We start from the raw sequence: 21765 nt of genomic DNA, 5'->3' as shown, positions 1-21765 counted from the left end.
CCAGTGGCTCCCTATTATCTCTTGGTCATATAAAATCTGCTGCTGCATTAAAAACCCTTCTTATCCTGACCTCTCCTACCTTTCAAGTTTCTTTACACTTATCTTCCTTCTATTCTCTGCCCACATATTCTGCAATGATATTGACTTGCTGTTTGTTCCCATTAAGTAATGTTAAAGGGTCCCCTGAATTTGTCTTTTGAGTTGTTCTATTTTTCCAGAAACACTAGACCCAAAGTATGCAAGAGATTATGAATATGTTAAGGATGAAGCACTCCCTTGAGCTGGCATAATTTGTTGTTTGAACCCCCAACTGGACTCCCTGTGTTTCTTTAGGAATTAAGCTAGGTGTCAGTCAGTCTACATTAGACTGATAAACTGCTTGTTGCAGCTGGGATCTTTGTAGGCAGCCAGACCATCATATCTTCATAATCTAGTAATTTTCAAGGAAGAATGTTGCTTTTGCCATATTAATTATTCATTATTTCTCCTCCTCTGCCACTCCCATTTAAATGAAGATTTCTATTTCTCCTCCTCCCTTGTCACAATTTCATAAATATACAAATTTCTGTTTGCATTGCGAAGTCTTTCCACTGGCTTTGGGTTCCACATGCATGTTCATTTCTCTTGTAATCTAGGTGCAATGTAACATCTTATGCATATGTGAGGGTTTTTTTTTTAACATTACTTTCAAAAGTCACTCATCTCCCAACTCCAGGCATTTTCATTGAATTTCATGAATAGGATTCCCTCTCTTCTATTTCCCTGACTTTAAGTTCTAAATAAAAATCCAATCTTATATAAGAAGCTTTTCCTGATTCCTCTTAATGTTAGCACTTTCCCTATGTTGATTATCTTCAATCTATTTTGTATACATAAATTTCAGAGACAGTTGTTTGTATATTGTTTCTCTCCTTAGACTATGAGTTCCTTAAGACCAGAGACAATTTTTTTTTGCTATGTTTCATACCATGTATATGGTTTTATCCAAAAAATTTGATAAGGAGGAAAAAATTTGGAAGAATTTCACAACCACCTATTTCTATGGGTGACCCCATATGATCTTCTGCATACATTATTGACATATAAACTGACCATAAGACTTCCAGATCAGTAAGCTAATATTTCTGTTTTGACGTAGTAAATAAGGAATTAAACAATATGCAGTCAAGGGATCTGGGATCTAGCCCAGGTTCTGATACTAACTAGCTTTGCAATTCTGGACAAACTACTTAATCTTTCTTGCTAATTCCTCAATTATATATTCTAAAAGCAATGAAAAGAAAAAGAATGTAAAAAAATTGACTTTTTGGTAGAAGTAAACTACACCAAATATCACCATCATAGGCACTACCAGTAAAATATTAAGAGGAAATGAGCTAATAGGAAAAAAAAAAAAGATAAGCTACCATTTCCATCAGCTCAAAATGAAAGCATGAGTGAATCTTTGCTAAATTCTCCTCTTAAAAAGGGGAGTTCTAGCTATATAGAGTAGGGTCTTGTAACACTGTACATTTGGAGAATGGAATTTACCATAAATTTCCAACAAGGAATTCAAATCAAGGAATGAAGATAATTGTAGATGGCCTGAAATGTAATGGGATAAAAAAGGAGGTAAACATGATAAATTCAGGCCTTGGGTCTTCACTAGACTAGATGATTTTTCCCCTTATAAATATATGAAACTACATTATTAGGTCTATGGAATAACACTACTTAAATTATGTCCTGACACAGCCACGGTGAAAAATGACAGAAAAACAAGGACTTACCTAACAATAGGATGCCTTTAGTCTTCCTGATCGATTCTTGCATTAAAATCAAAGGACCTAATTGGAGACTTAAAAATGAATTGAAAGGACAGCCTTGCAAAATTACAAGTTTGCTTGTAAAATATTCTTGTCAGGTAATAAAGGTGAAGTTTAACTGTCTAGAACTAAAAAGGTCTGGACAGGCCTTGAAAACTCTACAATGCATGAAAAATATTTTATAAAGTAGTCAGTTGTTTATATGTAATAAATTATTTAAAATAATATACAGAAATTTTATATGAAATTATATATGTAGCATCAGTGCAATCAAGTACAACTTAAATTATGGTACAGTTTCTTATATTATGGTTTAACTATTTTCCCCACCTTGGGAACAATTGTATTGCTCCTTTGAATAATAGAAGATTTTCAAATATTTTCTCTGGACAACTTGATTCAGATATTTCAAACAACTTCAACTCAATTTTCAACATATAAAAAAACTTCAAAATCATTCAGTTTTTTTGAATCCCACACATCTAAAACTGAACTAATTATCTTTCCCCACAAACACTCTTCTTCCAAACTTCTCTATACCTCTTGAAGGCAGCCTCATCCTTCCAATGTCTCAGGTTCATAATCTCAACATTATCCTAGATTCTTCACTTTTCCAAATTCTACATATGCCATCACTTGCCAAATCTTGCTGTTCCCATTTCCATATCATTTCTTTCACACAACTCTTCTCCCTACTCACCCTTAGTTCAGGTTCTCATCAACTCTCATCTAGATTTAGACTCCCTGCCTTAAGTTTTTTTCTCTTCAAGTTCATCCTAAACACTGCAGACAAAGTCTTAGATAAATATAATATGTATAAAGAGCTTACACTGTTATATGCTATATATATATATATATATATATATATATATATATATATATATATATATATATATATATATATATATATATATATATATATATATATATATATATTATCATATAAAAGGCAGATGAAACATGAAAGTTGGGGAAAGGCACCTACATGGGAATCACGTCCTACATGGGCATAAAAGAACAGCCTAGGCACCTTATCAAATAGAGATGCCCTTTGGGGACTTGCCAATTGAAGGAAAGGGCTGAAAGGATATAGGTATCTCTAGGGTGAGAAGACAATTGTAGTAAGGGTAGGAAAATTCAAAATAGTCAAAAATAGTGCCGGAGAGAAATGAACCAGAAATGCAGAAATTTTCTATTCAATAAATTCCAGTGGCTTCCTATTATCTCTAGGATACTCCTTTGTTTAGTTTATAGGCTTTATATAACCTGCCTCTATCTGTCTAGCTTTAGTGGACTTTCTTTCCCTTCCTGTACACTGTGACCCAGTCAAACTGATCTTCTTTCTCACTCACAATCTTTACTCTCTGTCTTTGTGACTTTGTGACTCACTAATCTCTAATTCCTAGAATACATTCTCTTTTCCCCTGCATTTTATAGAATCCCTTTTTTCCTTTAAGATGCACAACAGATAATATCTTCCACAAGAAGATCCACTCAAATGCCTCACAAACTACCCTGTATTTAACTATTTCTCATACCAACACATATTTTTATGTATACATAAACATACATTTATTCATGAATGTGTTGAATGATTATATTTGTGCTTTTATATATATATATATATATATATATATATATATATATATATATATATATATATATATATATATATATATATATGCGCACACACATTTTTATACATAGTTTTCTCCCTCATTCAAATGTAAGTATTCCACATAGCTTTACACAATGTAGGCACTTGGTAAATGTTGACTGATTGGGTAGCTTTGCTCTTCTTTTCCCTATTGATATTATATGAAAACTGTTATATAAGTCAGTTGAAATCAACAAGCATTTTAACAAATAAGCATTTATTTACTTACATATTAGATATTATGCTTGGTATTGATGATATAAATGCAAAAGTTGAGAAAATTCCTAATTTCAGGAAGTTTACATTCCAATGGGAAAATATACTATCTTCACACATAAGAATATCAAGTATATTTACAAAAATATACAGTGTTATGGCAGAGAGAACATGAATCTGTAGAAGAAAGAAAGATCTAGTGAAGGAGTGTACTTGATCTAGAAAGCAAAGGTATTTGAGGAGACATCAACATATTAAGCTCAAGTCCTTAAGGTTAGATTTTGGGAGTAGAAAAAGACAGGGAGCCAAGTATTGAACTTGACTCTCAAAATGATTTTCTAAAGTATAGGTCCAACCTTGTTATCTTCTTATACAATAAATGTTGGTGGTTTTCTATCACCTTCGAAATAAAATGAGTTTATATTTTATTCTCTTTTACATACTCTTTGATCCAGTGACATTGCCCTTATTGATGTTCTTTGAACAAGATACTCTATATCCAATTCCAAGCATTTCATTGGCTGCTTCTCATACATGGAATGCTCTCCCTCTTCATCTTTGCCTAACAATTCAGCTTTATTCTAGTGATTCTGCTTTGTTGTTTATTTCCTTTGTTGATTAGTATTCTTCATGTAACTTTTAGCTTTCTTTGTATCTCCAGAGCTTAGCACACTAGCACAAAGAAGATATTAAATAAATGTCTATCAACTGACTCATTGACATGTGTGTTCTTTAAATATACCCAGTCCAATGAGACAATGGCTTCTTTTGGATTATCATTACAGAGAAATTTGAAGATCACTTGTCCATGTTTTCCAAGACACTATCTTCTTTCAAGTCTGTTTACACTTCATTTTTATATCACAGCATCACGATGCTTCTTGCTTTTTCTCAGATGAATTCTATACATTTTTCCAGGCTGATCTTTGCTTGGTCATTTTCTATACCGTTCTAATCACTGTAAGAAGTTTAATGTAATTTCTTCCTCCTTCCTGATGGGAGTTCCCAATTCAGTTATCATCTGTGAATTTCATTAGTGTCTTGCTTACTCTCCCTTCCAGATTATGAAGGATGATATTAAATGGGACCAGATCCAGTATCAATCCCAGGAACTCAATCTTTATGTAGCTGAAAACTAAAACTTAGTTTACATGTCCTAGGATACTTTTATTTTACCTTCCAGGATAAGGGATAGGTAAAGAGGAAGGGGGGAAGGATATAGAAAAAGAGTTTACTGGAGAAGGCATCAGACTAAAACAAAACAAAACAAAAAACAAACTCTGATTAACTCTTATGTTGCTAAAACAACAACAACAACAAAAATTTTAAAAGAATGAAAAGAACATACTCAAAAAAGATTATTTATTCAATCCATGGCTCTTGTTTGAGTAATAGCTACTTGCAAAGATATATTTATACTGATTGTGCAACCATGTCACTGCACATTACTCTTAGGAATTTATTTTTAAATGTTCATACTAACTAAATAGAACTATCCCTTAAAGATAAGCCACAACTGTGGTGCTGACTAAATCTACTTTTAAATATTAATTCCCTTATACTTCATCAGACAAGAGTACTGTCCCTTTTTACCTTGCTCTAAATTTCCAACATTCAAGTTAGAATGATCACTTAGAGCAAAGGTGATGTTTTCATTCCTGCTGCCTATTGAAATCAAGGGATTCAGAAGAGAAAGCAATTTGGGAAGAGATTAGCTAGTTAAGAAAATGGTGCATATTTAAAAAAAGATTTGCTTTTCTGGAACACAAGTTAAAATATAAAAATTACAGATTCTTGGTCAGAGATGCAGTACACAAAACAAATATAAAAGGTAATAATGTTTTTGGTTTTGGTTTTTTTTTGCTTGGAGTCTTGCAAAATAATCAAAAGAATTGTAAAATGAAAAGGAAGATGGAAAAAACTCTGCTTTTTATCAATCAAAGGAAAATCTTTATTGCCTACTATGTGAGAGGTGCTATGCTAGTTAAAGATATAAATAAAAGTTCAGTTATCAAGAAACTTATGTGTACCATCCATATAGGAAAAAAAAAAGACAAAATAATTTGGGAGAAGAGGCATTCATCATCAGGTAGAGGATCAAGAAAGGCTTAATGTAAGATGCAGCATCTAAATTGACCTTTAAAGATAACTACAGATTCTAAAGGGTAGAGGAGAGGAAGAAGAACATTTCAAGTATGGAGATAGAATGCCTTAAGTGAATAATGACAAGAAAGTCAGTATGGTTGGACCAGAAAATAAATGAAGGTGAGGAACATATAAACAGGCTGAAAATGTATAATGGATAGCAAGGACTTTAAATGTCAAGCAGACATGCTTGTATTTGACCCTAAAGGAAATAAGGAACCACTGGAATTTATAGAGCAAGGAAAAAGAACAAGAGCATAGTTAGACATTTATACATTAGCTCAGAATATCACTCTTGACAAACTGTTAAGGATAGATTAGAGAAAAGAGAAACTATAGGAAAGGAGATCAAACAAGAAGCTCTTATACTAATCCAGAGAAGAGGTGATGAATCCTGAGCTTAGGTGATCAAGTAGTGAAGTAGTGACAGGGACAGTTGTGAGGAATGTAGAGATAGAATCCATAAGATTGGTAGCTGATTGATAATGTTAGGAGAGTAATTAGTGAGGAGTCCAAGATGACTCCTTCAACATAAAAAGGAGAGATTTCTCTCATAAGATAATAAATTTGATGATGAAATTTTGAGCTGCCTATAGGAAATTAGTATGAAATTACCAATAGGTAATAGGATGGTGAAGAACTGGAACTCAGTAAAGAATTTAGGACTAACTACAGAGATCTGAGCAACAGGTATGTTGAAATGATAACATTGTTGATTAGAAAAATACAAATTAAAGCAACTCTGAGGTACCACTTCAAACCTCTCAGATTGGCTAAGATAACAGGAAAAGATAATGATAACTAAATACTAGAAGGGATACTAGAAGGGAAAACTGGAACACTAATACATTGGTGATGGAGTTGTGATGTGATCCAACTATTCTGGAGAGCAATTTGGAACTATGCCCAAAGAGCTATCAAACTGTGCATACCCTTTGATCCAGCAGTGTCTCCACTGGGTCTGTGTCCCAAAGAGATCATAAAAAAGAGAAAATGATACACATGTGTTATGTCACTGGAACCACCTGACAGTGGCTGCAGGAGATCCAACCCAGACCTGCAGAATGGATTTCCTCTTTTGAGAGGATATTACAAGGAGACTGAGAGGCAGTCACTGTTCTCTGACCTCTCTGACTGAGAGGCCATTGTGTTATCTGATCTCTCTCCTCTTCCCTCTGCCACCAATTTATCTTATTACCAGTCTGCAACACGTGTCAGCAAAGGCTGCCCTGAAACTTCTTCAGATGCTATGATTAACAGCTGTGTAGGCTCTCGGAGAATTGACCTGTCCCTTAACACACATGTGCAAAAATATTTGTAGCAGCCCTTTTTGTAGTGGCAAGGAACTGGAAACTGAGTGGATACCCATCAGTTGGGGAATGGTTGAGTAAGTTATGGCATATGGATGTAATGGAATATTATTGTTTTATAAGAAATAATCACAGGATGATTTCAAAAAGGCCTGGAGAGATTTACATGAAATAATACTAATTAAAGTGAGTAGAATAAAAAAAACCACTACACAGCAACAACAAGATTATGTAATAATAAATACTGATAGACTTGGCTCTTTTCAACAATAAGGTGATTCAAACCATTTCCTATAGATTTATGATGGAAAGAATCATGTGCATTCAGAAAGAAGACTGAGGACTGAATGTGGATCACAACATAGTGTTTTCACCACTTTTGTTGTTGTCGTCATTTGCTTGCTTGTTTTTTTCCCTCTCATTTTTTTCATATGATTTTTATTGTGCAGCATGATAAATGTGGAAATATGTTTAGAAAAACTGTACATGTTTAACCTGTATTGGATTATTTGCTGTCTAGGGGAGAATGAAGATGGAAAGGGAGGGAAAAACATGAACATAAACTTTTGCAAAGGTGAAAGTTGAAAACTATCTTTTCATGTATTTTGAAATAAAAAACAATTATTAAAAACAATAATAAATGAAAAAATTTAAAAGAAATGATAATTACAACTAAAGGAGCTAAAGAGAGTATGGAGAATATAAAAATACATACGCAGTTAGGAGGTATGATATTGATGGTGATCCAATAACAAAACTGAAAAGAAATAATCAAATGGGGAACCAAGAAAAGGTACTATTACACAAACCCAAGAGGAAGTAATTATCAGGTGGAAGGGATGGTCAACATTATCAAAATAAGGTCAATAAATATGAGGATTAAGGACACTGAATACAACAAATAGGAGACCATCTGGAGAGAGAGCAGTGTCAGTTGAAAAATGAGATTAAACCAAGAGGCAATCTGAGAGGTAGGAGGAAATCCAAGAGAAATTAGTGTTTCTGAAGTCAAGAGAAAAGAAAGTATCCAGAAGGGAATAGTCAACAGTATAAATATCTGAGAAAAGCTGAAAAGAAGAGGATTTTTAAAAGATCCCTGTTTACAAATAGTAAGATAATGCCCCATCTTCAGATGCACCAAGTAATACAATAATCACATCGCAAATTAAAATTAATAAAAGGCAAGAAGGTAGCTATAAAATGGTTTTAAAATAAATTCACTGTTTTAAATTGTTTTTCTTCTTACATAGTCACTAAGTAAGATGAATAAAGTACCATTTGTTTGAGACCATGAAGCTAGGAGGCATAGGGGAATAGAAGGGCCTGGAGTCAGGAAGTTAAAAAGTCTCTGTATACCTCAGTTTTCTCAACTGTAAAATGCAGATAATGAGAGCACATACTTCACAAGGTTGTTGTAAGGCTCAAATGACATCTGTAAAGTGCTTGGTTCAGTACCTAGTATATAGTAGGCACTATATAAATACTAGTTACTACTATAACTATTATAATGCATTCCTAATTGTCCAATGCTATTCAAACTTAGAATAATAACAAAGCTGGAAACAGGATTAGAGAAAATATGACTTGCCACAATTCTACACATCATCATTATAGATTTAAATGACAGACCTATCAAAGATTTAAATATGGAACAAGCATGTCAAAGAATGCAAAACAAAATAGAAAGATGAATCTTGGCAATATAAAAAATAATTATCTACACTAATGGCAAGGGGTAGACACAGTGGATAGTGCACTGGGCCTAGAGTCAAGAAAAACTGAATTCAAATGCAGTCTCAGACATCTATTAGTAAATGTATATGAAATTGGGCAAGACCCTTAACCCAGTTTCCTCAGTTTCCCCATCTATAAAATAAGCTAGAGAAGGTATTGCCAAACCACTCCAGTACCATTACCAGAAAAACCCCAAATGGATCACAAAGAATAAGACACAACTGAAATGACTAAACAACACTAAAGATCACAGGTTATTATAAAATTACAACCCACAAAGCTTCCTTGGTCTGAAATGCTCTAATCTTTACTCTCAAAATGTACTAATAATTATATTAAATCATTTTAAAAGAAAAGAATATAATTTAATATTTTTGTAACTTGCAGGAAAAAAATTTTATATCTGCAAAACATTCTGGAAATACAAGGACAGACAATGAGGCATAGTTAAAGAAGCATTGGACTTTTAACCAGAAGACACTTCACCATTGCAGTACCTCAAAAAGTTTCCATCAAAGGAAAATAAACTCTAGACTCTACATTCATACTTATGTATAAACATTTGCACTTACTTACCTGTTGTTGTTTCTACAATTACGGCAGTTAACACACTCCAAAGGGTCAGTCTGGGGCAGTGCTGTATACATTCCACCGCTCTTGGTAAGGAAGTCAGTTGAAGGGAAGAGGAAGAAATGAAAAAAAGAAGATAATAAGTTATTAACCCTATCTACAAAATAGGTGTATGATAATATAATAATATCATAAGACAGATTTCAAGAATGACACTAGGTAATCATACAAAAAAAATCTCCTTCATCGCTGAGATTTTACAAAGTAGTATTCTTTTATATAATACTAAAATGATATTCTACAATTAAATGGAGTATTTTCCCAAGTATTTTATACTTGTAAAAAAAGTAAATAAGTCCAAGTAAAATATGATCATTTCTCTTCTTTGTTTTGAATCAAATGTGGCCAAAATACATTTACTATTCACTTTCTATAAATGGTATCCTTCTACTTTTCAACCATATATGAAAGAATTTCATGTGATCTCAGTTGGGAAAGACTGGATATAAAAGTTTGTTGTTCATGTGATGTCACAAGATAAAATCTATTTTCATTTTCCTATAATAATTATGATTAGGTTGGCTCCTCTGACTATAAGAGTTTTGAAATACATTATATTTTTCCAGATGGAGTAGATTACTAGCCAGCAATGACTTGAAGGAGAGTGTAATATTTTGGTGTTGCTTTTGGCAGAAACTGCTCAGCAATTAAGCAAAACAACCAAATTCACACATACCTCATTGTGAAATACTTACTTTGCATTCATGACAAGAGTGGGAAATGCTTCTAAGAGGTGGACTAAGCTTAGAGTTAGAATTCCACTTTGTGATGAAAAAGTCAAACTGACAATGATAAAAAAGTGGAAGAGGCTGAACTACACTTTACTTAAATCAAGCCTTGAAGGTTGGGAAAAATTCAAGCACAATACTTTTCCATTCTAGTTGCCTCAGAAATGTCATCCATAGAATATAAGGCCTCAAAATTTCTGTCAGAGGCAAATATTCTCTAAATCAATTAGAAACAGGAATTACTTTTTTCAAATGTGGAAGAGAATAATATGTTCCTTTCAATATGTTGCCTATGCAAATTTATAAGAGCTTCAGAAAACTAAATTAACCATTTATATTATTATAGCTGCTAAATTTTTAAAACAGTATCATACTTGTGAGTCAGCATTAATTTATAAATACACATGTGTAATATGTATGTGTATATGTAAATTCTCCTTCCAATCTGAAGAAGTATTTACAAAATAAAGGGAAAAAAATCTCAACAAAAACTAAAAAGTTTAAATTAAAGACACAGACTTCTAAGGAAATATTCCTATTGCTGCAACTACCACATAAATATCAACGGATTATTCCAAAAACCCAAACTACTTGGGTTTAATTACTAAAGCAAATAACAGCCCATTCCTTATAGAAACTGCATATGATAATCAAACTTTAATGCTGTCTTCTATTTTCTTGGGCAATTTTCAATAGCTCTAAGAACAAAAAGTGACAAAAATGTTGGTAATTTTGGAAATAAGCCATCTGTTTCAACATGCAATAATGAAATCACTATTCCTTTTCAGAAAGGAGATGCATTTAGGCAAATCAAATATTTTTCCACAGCACAAAAGTCAAGATTACATATCTGTGGTTTTAAAAATATATATATTTAAATAAATATATAAATTTAAAGTTTAAAGCACAGCCTTATTAAAAGAAAATTTTATTTTTTGTAAGTTTGAAAAAAAAACCTGTTATCTCCTCAAACTTTTGCTTGGTACAACTCATAACAAAATAATCAATATAGAAGCTTCTACTTGAAACAGAAAAATGGGAAATATATAAATGCATAACTCAAAAATTTTGACAAAATAGACAATATGAACTCATGACAGGCAATATGATAAATTTAATTTTCTAAAGAGAATAAGTCTGTAGTCAGAATTCATATAGAACATGGCAATTATCTCATTCAAATTTTCACTACCAAAGTGGATCCAAATCACTTTTTAAAAGTATCTTTACAATTGTTTCTTTCCTTACAGAAGGATGTCACTCAAGAATATGATATGATAATATATTAAACAGGAAATAAGGGGGGAAAAGGGTGAAACAAATTTATTAGCCTGGTCTGTACCCAGTAACATTTTTGTTGACTATCAAGAATAAACTCCAAAATCTATGCTCTAGAGTTGCTCTAGATTAAAGGTTAATTATTAAATACAAATACATTAACTTGTAATAATTTGTACCTAACAATTTAAAATTAGAATTATAAAGAAGAAAACGGTGACTACCCTGGATTACAATACTGTCTATAGTACATTCCACTTAAGGAACATGCAGTGCTTTCATGACCAATAGCAAGATATGCTGACCCTTTTTCTATACCTTGGCACCTTGCTGTCCATAGAAGGCTTTTTCTTATAAGTAGAAATTCTCTTACATTCACTAAGTGGTGAGGGTGCTCATATTCCACATGAGTTCTGGTAAGGGAATTGTGTCCAGGGTAATGTCCTCCATTTACATTCCCATTCATTATCCCATTGACTCCATTGGGAACTTTATGGTGGAGATGTGGACAGCCATTGCTGAGGGTTCCATTGCTGATAAAGTTTCCATGGACATTGCCATTGATTCGACTTGTGCCAGGCAAAGTGGTGTATTCCATCACTGGTCCATTAATATCTGAGCTTTGATAGAGGTATCCTGGTGGGTCATATTCTGTTAAGGAATGTGACAAGAATAAAAGTAAGATGCTGAAAAGGATATCACTAAATTTTATTGATGAAAGTGACTAACCAATTAGGATTTGTTTTTATTTATATTTATGCTGTATAAATTTCTATGTACAAATCGCTTTCTCTCCCCTTAAGAAAGAATTATTTCATTCTTTGTACTTATATCCAGTGCCTAGCACATGGCAGACATAATAAATATTTGTTGATTGATCTAGAATACAAATACTAACTGTTCTTTGCTTAGCATCTAATTTTGCCATGATAAAAAATGCAAAGAAAATTTAAAAAATAAATAGTACTTTATAAGCTATTGCTTCAAAGCTCTACTATTTGGAAGATAAACACAGAACAAATTATAACTCTTTATTATTTTAATTACATACTGAATGAATCCTCTTGAATTAACTTTAAATTTTGTGATAGAGAGAATGACACAAAAAATTCAAAAAAATCTCCACAAACTGTGGAATATGGAAATACTCAAAGAAACAATGAGAAAAAGATGCTTAAATTCACACAGATTTCAGTCTAGTGATGAATTAGCATGCAACAAAAAGGCTTCTTAATTTTTAGGGAACAAATTTCAAAACAAATATTCTAAAGGTCTTTTATAATCTCCCAACAGATAGTAACATATTTCAAAAAGCAGCTTTCAAGGAAGAAATCCAAACTATCCATGTAAACATATGAAAAAAATCTTTCAAATTACAATAAAGAAATGTAAACTAAGATAACTCCAAGGTTCTACCTCATACCCATCAGTTTGGCAATGATAATAAAAGAGGAAATTGATAAATATTAAAGGGGACCTGGGAAAATAAGTACATTAATGCGTTGTTGGTGGAACTGTGAATTAGTCTAGCCATTCTGAAGAGTAATTTTGGAACAATGTCCTCAAAGTCACAAACGTGCTTATCTTTTGAGTTTGCAATATCATCACTAAGAACAGATCCTCTCCATCTCAAAGAGTACAAATAAAAAAGGACTCATATTCACCAAAAAAAAATTGTAGTAGCTTTTTTCATAGAAGCAAAAAATAAAAACTAAAGAGGTATATACCTATTGGGGAACAAACTGATATATGAGTATGATGGAATATCACTGAATCATAAGAAGTTACAAAATGGGCAGTTTCAGAATTTCTATGAATTGATATAAAGTGAAGACAAAACTAGAAAACAATTTGCATGTCATGTTATTATGAAGAAAAATTTGAGTCTTAAAAACTCTGATTAATGCAATGATAAACCCTGCTTCCAGAGGATTAAAGATGAAACCAGACAGCTGATGTACTTAAAATGTAGAAGGAAACCTAGAGTTCTGAAAATAACCAATGTGAAAATTAATTTCACTTAATTATAAATTTTGCTATGAAAGTTTTCTTTTCTTTTTATTTCTTTTTTATTGTTCAATGGAGAAGGGGGGAAAGAATGGAAAAGAGAGAAAATAAATTCTTGTACATTAAAAAATTAAGTGAAAATAACTTTTTTTTCCAAAAAAAGGAAAAAAAACTTTTATAAGTATAAATGAGGTATCAAAAGGAGGTTATCTATCCATTTCCTAATAGTCTATATACCTCCTTGAATATTATAACAGTTCAGAGAAAATACAAAGAAAATCTAAGATGAGAGAATCATCCTATTCTCTTTGTTAAAGAAATGTTAAAAAATGATACATAATTCTAATACACACACACACACATATATGTGATACATATGTATATGAATACACTTCACACCCATCTGGCCATATCAATCTGCTGTTATTGTTTGTCCTTCACTTTCAAAGAGGACTAATGACATCACAAGAGATATCTTGACTTGCTTCAGAATTGGATTTAAAGAAAGCAGCTGTGTACAGTCATCAGTCTCATGCTTTCTTTTAGAGTCACTGAAATCCAGTGTCAAGACAGAAATCAGGATAATTGGTAATGGCCTGGGATGCAATAAATAATAAAAGTTGGCATCTTCAATATCTGATCTAAGAATTCACAGCTCCTGCTTCAGTTTCCTTCATAGCCATTAGAACAAATTGTTCCAATTCAACCCATTCCACTGGGGAAAAGTCTTTGCATGCTTGTGGTAGAACCCCCTCCCCAAATTCACCAATGGGACTGTGGTCTCCAGTAACCCTCCACCTGATTTAGCCCATCTTAAAAGATGTTTACCAGGGTGTGGCCATTGTACATGCTATAACATCTTGGAGTCACAGGTAATATTTGAGTGCCAGGTGAATACCAAAAATGGATAACAACCCTGAAAAAAGCTCAGCAGCTTTCATACCAAGGATGATAATCTTCCTTGAACACTCACACATTCCCTATATTAATCTAGTAGGAAGCCTGTCAACATTTCAGGGAGCATAGAGTACACTGAAATGTTTAAATGACACTGCTGAATCCACACAATTTATGACAGGGGGAAAAATCCTATTAACTAAATATTCTCTGCCAAAAGGCAAGTTTTTCTGTGCTATAAATTAAAAAGAAGGTTCACTGCAAACAAAAGTTTTAACTTCTGCCAATATTTAACTTTTGACCATATCCCTGCTGGGCCTCTCTTCCCTTTTTAAATATTTCACGGGAAGGACAAAGGAATCTAAATTAAAACTGTAAATTTCCTATATGATCTGGCCATCCCATTTAGCTAAAAACTTGAAAAGGAAAAGGAGAAAGTGGAAAGAAAAGGATTAGAATCTGTTTCACAATGGTAATAATAGTTATTTTGTATATAATCAATTAGCCTATAAGATTTTCATGGAGAATCCACTCAGAACTAAGTTGTCCTCTAAAATCTTACCTTCATGAACAACTATGGGTAGCATTTAAAGTAATGGGACAGACGATGGGACTTAGAAATTCTCTAGTATCTTCCTTTCTACTATAATGTTAACAAATGAAATTTGTAATGCTAAGAAGATGGTCTACTTGCTTCTATTGTTCCTCTCTGGTGGTCTAAATTGCCATATTCCCCAGGACTAAATCAATTATTTTGTTTAGAGGCCAGGTTACTTTTGGCTTGGTTAGTATTGTTGATCAGAGTATTTATTTTCCCTGGGCAATTTAATGCCCTACTTATTTTGGCTTGCAAGTGAAAATAGTAAGAATAGTTTTACTAACCCACTCTGAATGATTAGCTTTAGCCATATATGTTTTGTACCATGACACTTATATACTATGGTAAGTGTTGAAAGTCAATATTTATTCCAATAATAATTTCCTGCCCATCCTTTTTGGAAAGAAAAAATGGATAACATTTAAATTACTTACTCTGTATGGTATTTTGCTGTCGATTCTTCCATAAGCACATGGCAATGAAAACCATGAGAATAAGCACCATAACTCCAAGCACACAGCCTACAATCAAATACAGCATATCACTGCTCCGGGCAGGCCCCAGTGCTGGGCCAACATTCCCTCCACCTCCAAAAGAGTTTGGAGGGGTGCTCAAGTCCTTGGTAGGATACTCTGAGGCTCCAGGAACTCTTTTCACTAATTGAAAAACAATGGAAAGCAGTGTCAGAGTGAATACTTTTTGTGAAATGGTTTATTCATTGTAGGTTTGTGTAAGAATGCAAGTATGTCTGTTTACTCTTGTTATTGAGATGATCTGACCACCAATGAGTCACACAAAGAACTTAAAGTTAAAATACTTCAAGTCTCAAGACAATTTTAATCCTGAACAGCTTCAGCTTATAAAACATAAAGAAAATCAAAAGGGAAAAAAAGCATAAAAATATTATAAGCCTGTTTAGAATAATTTTTTTCTAAGTATAGGATATAAATTTAATTATTGAATAAATAATCTTCCAAATTAGTAAACTTTTATCAAATTTTTAAATTACTGTTAAGGAAAAAAGAATTTATTGCCATTTGACCTATACCAATCTGAAAATGTCCCAGAATGAATATTTTATATTTCCATAATATCATGAATGTTAAAAGATAGTTTTTAGATGAGAAAACTGATCAGAATGATCAATTATCAGAATGCAATTTTAAATATATTGAAAATAATGCTTCATATTAGAAAATCCCAAAGAAAAAATTTCTTCATGTTCAATAGTTCTGGGATATTTATTAAATATTAATATTAAATATTTGTTTATTGAATATTAATATTAAATATTAAAATTTTGTTTTAAAAAGCAGTATAAATCAAAGTATTCTTCATATACTATTAACAAAGTGGGAAAAGGAAATGATACAAATGGTCTTTATGAAATTCAAGATAACATCTAAGTACACAAAATCAGGCACTTATATATCCAATGTGATCTGCACTGATACTTCACTTATCTTGTTACCTCAGCTATCTGTAATATAACTGAGAAACAGGAAGGTATGAAAAAACTTTTTAAAAAATAGTAATGGCATCTTAAGTGGTCTAGGTAAACCTAGATTCAAGTTGTGCTTCTGACAATGTAATGTACTCACAGGCAAGTCAATTAATCTCTCATACTGCAGACAATCCTTTAAGGTGACAATGACAACAGTAGCAGACATTCACATAGTACCTTAAGGTTTGTAAAGCCCTTCACATCTAATTTGATCTTCACAACTGTGCTGTGAATTCTTATCCTTAGTTTACAGATAAGAAAACTGAGAATTTTACAGAATTACAAAAGGAATCCCCACTGACTTGTCTAAGAGATCACGAAACTATTTAGGGGTCAGAAGCTGGATTGGACTTCAGGCCTCTGAACCCAAGTTTGGCACTCTTCACAAAAAACTGCAACTTCTGCTGGGATATAACTGTATTACAGTAATAATTATTTTATATATATATATATACATAATTATATATATGCTTATATATAATTATATATACTATATAGTAATAATTATAGTGATATTGGGTGTCTATAGTGAAGGCATCAGATAAACAGAAAAGGTTGTTTCCTATGCTTAGGAGGGTAAGGAAGTGCATAATATTCTATAAATATCATCATCTTCATAAATCATTAAATAAAACTTTTGAAAGAAAAAAGTATTTTCATTCAAAGCTAAACTTAGAAAAGTTTAAGTAATTAAAGGGGCAATATCAAATGCAATCAAATCAACCTCCTCATTGCCTGATGTTGCTAGATAGATGAGGCATTACTGTGTATTTTATATTTGCTGACCTATTGCATCATTACTATTTTTATACCATTATTATCTTTTGTTTTTCTAATACTGTAAGCTTTTGAGGAGGGACTCTCTCTTTAATCTCCCATAATGACAAATATAGTTGTTCTGCATCCAACAAAACTTGATATATACTAAACACTTAAAACAAAGACAAGTCTCAAAAGCTCTGTGTGCAAATTTTTTTTTACCATGGCTTCTATATATTTGTGCGTTATTATCTTTTGTTTTTGAAGATGATTTGGCACTGAATTTGTATGATGGAAGAGACAAGATGACACTAATGGATACTTCTAACAATTTGAACTTAAGAGTGCTTTAAAATTTACAAAAATATTTTCTTTATAACAATCTGACAATGAAATGACATGTACAGGATCAAAAAGTAAACATCAAAGGCAAGACTCCAATCCCAGTCTTCTGACTCCAAGACCAATGCTTATAATATCTTGGTACTAGAAGGTCATGGGTTGGTTATTCTAATCCTGGGAAGCTTAACTGCCTGAGAAAAGGACGAGAAAAAAAAAACCCTGCTTCTTACTCACCTTTAGTTTCACAGATCATTACATTGCTAAATTCACTTTCTCCCCCTTCATTAAAGCATTGCATTTTAATGTCATAAGACGTTTCTGGCTGCAGGTGACCAATCATATGCCATTGTTTTGAACCTGGAAAGGAATGATATTTTTTAAAAACCAGGCTTGTACACAATCACAGAGTAAGAACCGCAGGGGCTACACCAAATCTTATTTATATCATGAATTCTACAAACATTATCAACCTCTAACGTCCTCCTATGATAGAGAACTGACTACCTCCTAAGGTAGTTCATTCCATTTTTGGCCAGTTCTAATTGTTAGGAGGTTTTTTCTACCAATTGGCCAAAAATCAAGCCTCCTGCTAACTTCTTCCCTGCAAAGTACATATAAAGGAAATACTTAATGTTCTTATTTCAATACTATTAACATCTATGCCTTTGTCAGTGAGGATATTCTCTGCACTGTAAAAGATAATGTGCCCTTTTCCATGACATTATATGTAATATTTGAAAGCTGTTGAGAGCACTATGGTGATGAGACAATATTATTATTTAATATTCAATACTCTTGGAAATTGTGCTAGTTTATCACAATGTCTATAATATTTACTAGTCACAAAAGACAAGCATTTAATAAGTGATTTTTAAAATTTTCTTGCTTTCTCAGAGAAATAAGTTAACAATATTTCTAATATTTTGAAACCAAATAGAGATAGCTTAGACTTAGAAGTCAGGTTGTACAAAAGCTTTGTAGTTTTGTTACAGTACTATTAAGAAAATATTAGCATTACTTTAAAAAATGCTTATAGAATTATATCAGGATCAGATAAATATTTAACTTTTCTGAATTCTTATTTCAGTCAAATCATACAAAAAAAGGTACTCATCTGTCCCTTTACCAGGAAGCATAAAAATATGTAAAATCAGTCTTCTTTACCTTAAATGACAATTTACACAGAGCAAAGATGTCTTAATAAATTCTCAAATCTTCAATTAGTTGCAGGCATATAAGATGAGCTACAAATAGGTACTTAATTTCTGTATGATAATGCTCAAATAAGCTATCCCACTAAAGGAAAGACTAGGCTCTTTTCTCCCAGTTTTTATTCAGTCTCTTGAGTCAGAGACTCCAAACCAAATAAGCATGGCTAATAGAATGATTCTGTTATCACTGGCTCACTGCCAACTCTTCATTTAGAAACTCTCCTAAACTGAGCACTTCAGTATAACTCACCCTCCATCTTTACTTTCATGGACTTGTGACAAATTTTAATAAATAGAGACCCTTCTTGGTGGGTTTAATTAACTGTTTGAGTACTTTTAATCCCTCTCAGAAAATGCCTCTTCCAACTGTTTCCACTGTTTCTTAGAAACTCAACTATACCACCTACTGATTTAAGGATTAATTAAAGGGTGAGTACACTCATGTGTGCACTCTCAAATGTGCACATGCACACGCACATGCACGCGTGGACACACACACACCCTCAAAACCTATTCAGCTTATAGGACTTGGGATCCTTTTTAATGCTACAGAGAAAAAAAAATTCTACCTGGAAACAACTGCCCTTACCAGATCACTAAACAAAACTCTCCACACATAGACATTCACATTTTAAAAGGATTAGGATCTGCTTGTTTTAGAATTAAGAGACTGAAAGGTTCATTCAAAAATAATTCTATGCCCCATTTGTAAATGGTAAGAGGGCTCAAAAGAATATTTACTTAAATGCTGGTTGAAGCTGGAAACTGGCTTATTCCTAAAAGCCAACATTTTTCCAAAGCCTTCTAGAGTATCTTACCCTGGTCTTACTCTTACATCCCCATAAACATTCTTCTGAGTAATTATCACACCAGGTTTGAGGTTTCTATTTCACACCACTAGTGGAAATAGAATTAGTAAAGAACTGTGCTTCCTACAAAGAATTATCTAGAGAAAAAAATTTAATCCATTCACTATACTTAATGTTAAGTTAATATTATATTGTCATAATGACTCATCTGGTAACATTCCACAGTACATAAGCATGAGACCGTTTACTCTTCTTTAGTATTTGGGAATTGTAAAATAAACAAATAAATGCATTAGCTAGTTTAATTTCAACTAGCACATTATTTATGAGGGGGTATTCTTTGTTAGGAATAACTTATAAAATATAAAAATTACAATACAGAGGAAAGAACTAAGCAAAAATGGTTTAGAATGATTAATGCTTTGATTTATTCAGTATTAAAAAAATCTTCCCTATCATCAAAAATTTTTTTTCAATAACTCCAGTATCCTAGAAAGCAATTTCAATTCTAAATATAAAGCTTAACTCAAAGGATAATTTAATGAATTTAGTTATTGTTCTCCTACAGTATGCTTTAAAAATCAACTTTCAAATTTCCTCCAAATATTTGAACAGTTTTAGATTAAAAGAATATCAATTGCCTTAAAGCTTAATTTATTTTTTATCATTGTTTGTTCATTTGTTTTTTTGATGAGACAACTGAAGCTAAATGACTTGCCCAGGGTCACACAGTTAGAAGTGTTAAGTGTCTGAGGCAAGATTTGAACTCTGGTCCTCTTGACTTCAGGGCCAGTGCAAATCATCATAATTCTATAAGTGCAAGGAGAGAGAGGGGGGAGAAAGAGAAGGGGAGAGAGAGTGGGAGAGAGAGAGAAGGAGAGAGAGGGGGGGGAGAGAGAGAAGGGGAGAGAGAGGGGGGGAAGAGAGAAGGAGAGAGAGAGGGGAAGAGAGAGAAGGAGGGGGGAGGAAGAGAGAAAGGGGGAGAGAGAGAAGGAGAGAGGGGGAGAGAGAGGGGAGGAGAGGGGAAGGGAGGGGAGGGGAGGGGAGGAGAGAGAAGGGAGGGAGAGAGAGTGTGTGTGAGAGAGAGACAGAATAAATGATCACTGAGATGTAATCCATTTTAAACACTCTCATTTTTTAATAATTCTTATAAATTTGCTACCTTGGACCAAATGCATACTTCAGATATAAGACCAGTGAGGAAAACACTTAGTGATACTATCACACCTCTTTCAATATGGAAATTCTATAGCTATTAATGGAGACTAAAAAAGCATCAGTATTTTGTTCTGGAGCAGTGCATCATATTTTTGGCTCAAATTGAATTTAGAAATAACTAAGACCACTCATACCAGATCTTATTTACAAGAATTTATCAATGTGTCATCTCTATTATATTTTAAGTATAAATGTAAGCCTTAATTAACATTTATTTGACGGTTTCAATTCTCTAAAAAAATTACATGCCAATGATTTAGTCACCATCTCATTGAAGATGACTAGATTTTATGCCGCTGAAAAAAGATGGAAATGTTTATTTTTGTTCATTTAAGGAACACTTCTCATTGATCTCAGAATAATTCTAAATAGAAAGCAGGGACAGGAAAATAAAGAATCAATGAAATAAAATAGGCAGATTTATAATGGAGCACAATGAAAAGATGTCTAGAAAGAAAAGCCAGTTAATATCCTTTTGGTTGCTGTCATGGGTTAATAGAACACAATTAAGGATTTAAAAGTAACAAATTTATGATTTTGCATTAAATTTCAATGGTAGGATTTAAATTTTTCCTTTAAACTGCCAGCACATAGCATTTTTTGTTTGTTTTTCTTCCCAGATTATTTTTACCTTCCGAATACAATTCTTCCTTTGCAACAACAACAACAAAATTCGGTTCTGCACATATATATTGTACCTAGGATATACTATAACATTTAATATGTATGGGAATGCCTGTCATCTAGGGGAGGGGGTGGAGGGAAGGAGGGGAAAATTCGGAACAGAAGGGAGTACAAGGGATAATGTTGTAAAAAAATTACCTATGCATATGTACTGTCAAAAATGTTATAATTATAAAATTAATTTTAAAAAATTAAAATTTAAATTAAAAAAAAAAGATGAAGCTGAAGACTAA

General features: G+C 32.6%; 1 protein-coding gene across 3 annotated transcripts in view; it reads right to left on the bottom strand.

Annotated features, from left to right (window-relative positions):
* Nucleotides 1-21765, bottom strand: part of CDON (cell adhesion associated, oncogene regulated) — a 124817-nt gene that overhangs the window by 7611 nt on the left and 95441 nt on the right. For all 3 annotated transcript variants that reach the window (XM_074303858.1, XM_074303857.1, XM_074303859.1), the window contains exons 15-18: nt 17845-17967; nt 15440-15661; nt 11877-12154; nt 9444-9523 (exon numbers count right to left, since the gene is read on the bottom strand). In XM_074303858.1, the coding sequence (XP_074159959.1) occupies nt 9444-9523; nt 11877-12154; nt 15440-15661; nt 17845-17967 (703 nt within the window). The remainder of the gene's footprint in view (nt 1-9443; nt 9524-11876; nt 12155-15439; nt 15662-17844; nt 17968-21765) is intronic.

The sequence above is a fragment of the Sminthopsis crassicaudata genome, chromosome 3 (genome assembly GCF_048593235.1).
Source record: "Sminthopsis crassicaudata isolate SCR6 chromosome 3, ASM4859323v1, whole genome shotgun sequence".
NCBI classification, from domain to species: Eukaryota; Metazoa; Chordata; class Mammalia; order Dasyuromorphia; family Dasyuridae; genus Sminthopsis; species Sminthopsis crassicaudata.
The sequence above is the reverse complement of the archived record's forward strand: the minus strand, read 5'-3'. Positions and strand labels throughout refer to the sequence as shown.